We start from the raw sequence: 6,857 nt of genomic DNA, 5'->3' as shown, positions 1-6,857 counted from the left end.
CTCAACAACTTCAGATTCTAACCATTCCCCCCACCCCTCTTCCCCCCCCCCCTCCCCAATCCTCTTTTCCTGGATGCCAGCTGATTGCAGTGACTGCTTTTCCCATTTCTTCTAGACCCATCTCTTCTTTCTTTTGATTTCATTCATGGGATGTTGGATTCGGTGTCAAAGGTCAGCATTTGTTGCCCATCCCTAATTGCCTCTGCGTGTCTCGCTAGGCCATTTCAAGGGGCAGTTAACAGTCAGCCACATTGCTATGGATCTGGAGTCACAAATGGCCAGACTGGGTAAGGATGGCAGATTTTGTTCCCTATATTGGCACGGTGGCACAGTGGTTAGCACTGCTGCCTCACAGCGCCAGGGGTCCGGGTTCGATTCCAGCTTTGGGTGACTGTCTGTGTGGAGTTTGCACATTCTCCCCGTGTCTACGTGGGTTTCCTCCAGGTGCTCCGATTTCCTCCCACACTCCAAAGATGAAGATAGGTGGATTGGCCATGCTAAATTAGTATCCAAAAGATGTGTAGGTTAGGGGGATTAGCCATGGTAAATGTGCAGGGTTGCAGGGATAGGGCGGAGGGCCTGGATGGGATGCTCTTTCGGAGAGTCGGTGCAGACTCAATGGGCCAGATGGTTTCTTTCTGCACTGTAGGGATTCTATGATACATTGTTGTATGTACCATGTACAGAGTTGGCAGCACGATGGCACAATGGTTAGCATTGCTGCCTCACAGCGCCAGGGACCCATGTTCGATTCCCAGCTTGGGTCATTGTCTGTGCGGAGTCTGAATGTTTTCCCCGTGTCTGTGTGGGTTTCCTCCAGGTGCTCCAGTTTCCTTCCAATCTAAAAGACACGTTGGTTAGGTGCATTGGCCATGTGAAATTCTCCCTCCCTGTACCCGAACGGACACTGGAGTATGGCGACTAGGGGGTTTTCACAGTAACTTCATTGCAGTGTTAGTGTAAGCCTCCTTGTGACACTAATAAACTTTGAACAGTTGTATGTACTGTATGCTTTATTGTATGTCCCATATACACTTAGCAGTATGTAGTATATACAATTAGCTGTATGTACGATATACACTTAGTTGTATGTACCATGTACTTTCTTGTATGTACCATATAATTTATTATATGTACTGCATACTTTCTTGTATGTACCATACATTTTGTTGTATGTACTTAGCTGTATGTAATATATACAATTAACTGTATGTATGATATACACTTAGTTGTATGTACCATGTACTTTATTGTATATACCATATACTTTCTTGTATGTACCATATACACTTAGCTGTATGTACCCAACATAATTGGAAAGACTGCATTTCATGTCGCCAACACATTTGGTACATGTGTACATTGTACACGTGGTTTCATTTCCCCACACACTCGATTTTCTCGGACCCAAACTCTGGGCTGTATTTGCTTAAAGCTTGGAGAGTGTGGAATTATCTCTCAGGATGTCAGGCAGTGAGGGAGTCCCATAGTTCCAGCCAATTAGAAATCTGTTAAAAGATAGAACCCAACGGCCATCAATTAACACTCGTCAATTAGGCATTTTTAAAAACATTTTTGGATGTAATATTAAAGTATGTTGCTTTTTGGGCCAGGTCACGCAGTTTAATATATCTCCACACTCCATCAAGAAAAGTAAATGCATCTCGATTGAATGTGGACACTGCCTCACAAAATGAGTCCACTTATAGACCCATGATCATTTCTTGCAGAAATGATCAGGAGTAATTTGCACTTTATTTTAAAAAATCAATCACATTTTACATAAATATTTACATAAAAAATTTTCCAAGCACATATTAATGGGTCGAGCAATATTAAATGTGTTATATTTCATGCAACTGAAATCTTACATACAAATAAAGTGATGCCTTTGAAAAATCTCTGTGCTGTATGGGGGCGAATTGTGCTCTGAGAATCGGTATCTCATTAGCTTTGGAAAGCGTGTGGAGGAGAAAGGACTGGACTGGCTGGCTGGCGTCTTGTGGCTGCGTCTGTTTTGCTTTTTGAGAAATGTTCAATATTTATCCGGCTGGGGAAAGGGGGCTGAATGAGTGAGTGGCCAATTCCGCTGTTCAGTGAAGGGAGCTGGAAACAATTAAACAACAGCCCTATAGAGAGGGTGGGAGAGAAGCTGAGGGTCTGTGTCACCAGTTTGGGGGGGGGGGGGGGAACGGGACACACAAAGCTTTCATCTCCCCCCCGCACAACCCCCTCCCCAGTTAAAACAAGAAGCAGGCATCCTTGCACAGGGTCAGAGTGCTGCTGTTAATGGATCAAGCAGACTCGCCTCTAGTTCCCCCCCCCCCCCCCCCCCCCAACCACCCACCCCAAAGGAAGACATGAAGAGAGAATAATACTAACCCGCCTCTGGAGGTGTTGACAAAGTGCCTGGGAGAGTTAGTCACTCCCCAACGCTGCACATTCAATGGTCATTGCAAGGAGGATTAGTATCTGGCTTTTATTATTTTAAAAGTCCTTTCAGTTTTTTGTTGTTGCTGCTGTTCTTGTCCTGAGAGGGTGGAGAGGGCAGGAGTGGAAGGTGGTGTTGTTGGGGTGAGTTACAAAGACTCCCCCAGCCAGGGGACTGGGTGCTGTGTGTAGGGGTGGGGAGAGATTCATTGAAGGTTGGGAGCGGCGGAGGGGAACTGCTCCCAATGAGTTAACTGGATACAGTCAGCAGAAAAGGAGGACATCTGTGTGTGTGTGTGTGTGCACATTAACCAGCGACACTCTGGCGGGAGACTGGCTGCTGCTCGCTATGTGAACACTGGGCATCTGCAGAATCTAAGATAATCCAGTCTGATCATTCACTTTCTTTAAATTTACAGCATTTTCCCCTCTCCCTCCCACACATTTCCTCAAATCCAACATTTAAAGATTCATCTGGTTTGTTTTTACAAGGTGGATCCGGAGCTTGCTGCTGCTGCTGTTTTGTGTGCGTGTTGTGTGTGTGTACAGCAGCTAATGTTTTTTAATCTTCACCCACGTGTAAGGAAGGGTCGCCGCTGAAGTTTTCTCTCGCCCAGCTCCAGCCCAGCCACCTTGCAGTGCCTCTTGCTTCCTGGAGCCGATTGAGAATGAATGTCTGCAGAGTGGCCATCGTGAGCATCCTTCTGTGGCAACAGCTAGTCCTCCACAGACAGGCTCTGGCCAAGAAATCCCTCAGGACTAACCAGCACACAGAACCCTACAACACCAGCCTAACCAACAGCGATGAGGTGAGTGCAAGGTGCCTGGGATGGGGGGGGGGGGGTGCTCTGGGTTGTCAGGGGGGGCTTGCTTGCTTGCTTATTTATTTGTTTGTTTATTTATTTGTGGTGGCTTGTCCCATTTCCGGACTGCACTGATTATTCTAGGGCACGTCAATTTCTATGGTAGTCTCCACGTCAATTTCTCACATTGTTACTTTTCCAGCCCAGTCCCTATTCCCGTTTCTCAGTCCTTTCTCCAGGTTAAAACAAACCAAAAAACTCCCTCCCCCCCTGCAAATATCAGCTACTAAGATCGACTCAGTTGTAGCTCATCGCCCCTCTGTCAGCAATGTATTGATTTGATTTGATTTATTATCAAATTTAATTATTAGTGTCACAAGTGGGTGGCACAGTGGTTAGCACTGCTGCCTCGCAGTGCCAGGGACCCGGGTTCAATTCCCACCTCGTGTCACTGTCTATGCAGACTCTGCACATTCTCCCCGTGTCTGCATGGGTTTCCTCCGGGTGCTCCGGTTTCCTCCCACACTCCAAAGATGTGCGGGTTAGGTTGATTGGCCATGATAAATTGACCCTTAGTGCCAAGGGGATTAGCAGGGTAAATATGCAGATTTATGGGGATAGGGCCTGGTTGGATTGTGGTCAGTGCAGACTAGATGGGCCGAATGGCCTCCTTCTGCACTGTAGGGATTCTATGATCTTCTATTCTAAGTAGGCTTACGTTAACACTGCAATTAAGTTACTGTGAAAAATCCCCTAGTCGCCACACTCCCTGTTCAAGTAAACTGAGGGAGAATTTAGCACGGCCAATGCACCTAACCAGCACGTCTTTCGGACTGTGGGAGGAAATCGGAGCACCCGGAGGAAACCCATGCAGACACGGGGAGAACATGCAAACTCCGCACAGACAGTGATCCAAGCCGGGAATCGGACCCAAGGCGCTATGAGGCAGCAGTGCTAACCACTGTGCCACCGTGTCACCCAATATTGTCATCTGTATTGGGATGCAGTGAAATGTATTGTTTCGTGTGCGCTATACAGACCGTTCATAGAGTAGATAGGGGAGAAGGAAAGGAGAGGATGCAGAATGTAGCCTTCACAGCTAGGGTGTAGAGAAAGATCAATTTGGGAGGAGAAATATAATTGACTTGGAGGAAACAGAGGGGACCAGGGTCGTGGCTGAGGCTGAGAGGGGTCTGGGTCCAGCATTATTTCAATTGGAAGGTAAACGGCTGTCAGAGAAAATGGGGAATTGCAAGGCCAGTTAGCCTGACATCAAGCCATCGGGAAAAGTGCTGGAAGCTGTTATTAAGGAAGTCTTGATAATACACTGAGAACAGCACAGACTGATTGGAGGGAGTTAACATGCTTTAGCATCTGCTCTGACCAAATGCATTTGAGTTTTTTTGAGGATGTGACTAGTTGGAGAAAGTAGATGTCGTATGCCTGGATTTCCAAAAGACATTTAGTAAGGTGCCGCACAAAGGGTTAAACAACAGAAGAACTCATGGAGTTGTGCATGATATATTCACATGGACAGAGGATGGTTCAGTTCCCGGCTCAGGTCACTGTCTGTGTGGAGTTTGCATGTTCCCCCTGTGTCTGCGTGGATTTCCTCCGGGTGCTCCAGTTTCCATCCAAAGATGTGCAGGTTAGGTTGATTGGCCATGTTAGATTGTCCCTTAATGTCAGTGGGATTAGCAGGGTGAATACGTGGGGTTACGGGGGTGGGCTGGGTGGGATTGTTGTTGGTGCAGGCTCGATGGGCCGAATGGCCTCCTACAAAACGTAGGGGTTCGAGGATAGCAAGCTAGGTGGGTGTGCAAGCTGTCAGGAGGACACTCGGAGGTTGCAAAGAGATACAGATGGGAGAAATGAATGGGCCACAAGGTGGAGTACAACATAGGGGAGTGTGAGATTCTTCACTTTGGCTGCAGGAACAGAAAAGCAAAATATTTTCTACAAAGCACAAGAGTTGTAAATGTTGATGTTCCAAAGGACTCGGATGTGCTTGTACAAGGAACACACAAAGATAGCTTGCAGGTGCAGCAAGCAATGACATGTTGGTCTTTATTACAAGGGGATTGGAATATAAGAATAATGAAGTCTTGCCACAGTTGTGCAGGGATTTGGTGAGACTTCATGTGGAATAGTGTGTGAGGTTTGGTCTGTATATTTCAGGAATGATATACTTACATTGGAGGTGTTAAAGCAACGGTTTACTAGAATCATCCTGGAATGAGAGGGTTGTCCAATGATGAGATGCCGAGTAAATTTGCTCTATATTCTCTGGAATTTAGAATGAGAGGTGATCTGGTTGAAAGGTATAAGATTGTGAAGGTGCTCGGCAGGGTAGACCCTGAGAGGTTGTTACCCCCGGTCGGGGAATCTGAGACAAGGGAATCCAGTTTTAGGATAAGGAGTTGATTGTTTACTGAGGATAAAATAAATCTCTTCACTCAAAAGGTTGGGAATCTTTGGAATTCTCTATTCCACAGGGTTGTGGATGCTCCATTGTTGAATATGTTTAAGACTGAGATAGACAGATTTTCGGTCTCTCAGAATCGAGATATATGGGCGGCACAGTGGTTTTAGCACTGCTGCCTCACAGCTCCAGGGACCCGGGTTCGATTCCCGGCTTGGGTCACTGTCTGTGCGGAGTCTGCACGTTCTCCCCGTGTCTGCGTGGGTTTCCTCCGGGTGCTCCGATTTCCTCCCACAGTGCGAAAGATGTGCTGGTTAGGTGCATTGGCCGTGCTAAATTCTCCCTCAGTGTACCCGAACAGGCGCCGGAGTGTGGCAACTAGGGGATTTTCACAGTAACTTCTTTGCAGTGTTAATGTAAGCCTACTTGTGACACTAACTGTGTGACTGTGGGCAATTACACAGTGTTAAGGATGAAGTAATACAATTACTCTCTGCAAGCTAGGATTATCCCCCACATGCAACACACATGCACTGTTGTTCGTAGTGAACACAGACAGCGTGTGGGCCATTCGCTCTCGAGTGATTCTAGCCCCCCAAGCTTTTTGGAAAATGCATGCCATGTGAAGACTTGCATAATCCCCTTCGTCACAGAGTTCCAATGCAATAAAGTGGAGTAGAGGCCCAAGATTAGTCATGATGGTATTGAATGGAGGAGCAGGCCATATAGTCCACTCCTGCTTCATATATTCTTCTAAGGACTGGATGCATAAGGTGTAGAAATTGGCAGTTGTGGACTCAATATCAGGTGCTGTGCACGATGGATGGTCTACCTGATCCTGGCCATTTCACACCCACCATCCAAGTAAAATTTCTCCCTGTAATGTTTCTGTCTCATCCTTGCAATGTGATGCTTTTCCACAAGAGATGACACATGGTAAATTGACTTGCAGCATTCCAAAAGGTTCTGGTCAGACCACAATTAGAATGTTGCGAGCAATTCTGGGCCCCGTATCTATGGAAGGATGTGCTGGCCTTGGAGAGGGTCCAGAGGCAGTTCTTAAGAATGATTCCAGGAATGAAAAACTTGACATATGAGGCATGTCTGAGGACTCTGGGTCACTACTCGATGGAGTACAGAAGGATTGGGGAGAGGTCTTATTGAAACTTGCAGAATATTGAAAGACCTGGATAGAGTGGACA

The 6,857-nt window shown here is 46.6% G+C and overlaps 1 protein-coding gene across 9 annotated transcripts in view; it reads left to right on the top strand.

Annotated features, from left to right (window-relative positions):
* The first annotated feature begins 2,268 nt into the window (after nt 1–2,268).
* Nucleotides 2,269–6,857, top strand: part of c1qtnf12 (C1q and TNF related 12) — an 87,710-nt gene continuing 83,121 nt past the window's right edge. Inside the window, exons 1-2 of one of the 9 annotated variants that reach the window (XM_078238895.1) lie at nt 2,269–2,574; nt 3,015–3,239. In XM_078238895.1, coding sequence (XP_078095021.1) covers nt 3,099–3,239 — 141 coding nt within the window. In that variant the 5' untranslated portion in view covers nt 2,269–2,574; nt 3,015–3,098. Of the gene's footprint in view, nt 2,575–2,648; nt 3,240–6,857 lie in introns of those variants that run through there. The other 8 variants (XM_078238892.1, XM_078238890.1, XM_078238894.1 and 5 more) reach the window with 8 other exon arrangements.

Source organism: Mustelus asterias, chromosome 22, assembly GCF_964213995.1.
Source record: "Mustelus asterias chromosome 22, sMusAst1.hap1.1, whole genome shotgun sequence".
NCBI classification, from domain to species: domain Eukaryota; kingdom Metazoa; phylum Chordata; class Chondrichthyes; order Carcharhiniformes; family Triakidae; genus Mustelus; species Mustelus asterias.
The sequence above is the reverse complement of the archived record's forward strand: the minus strand, read 5'-3'. Positions and strand labels throughout refer to the sequence as shown.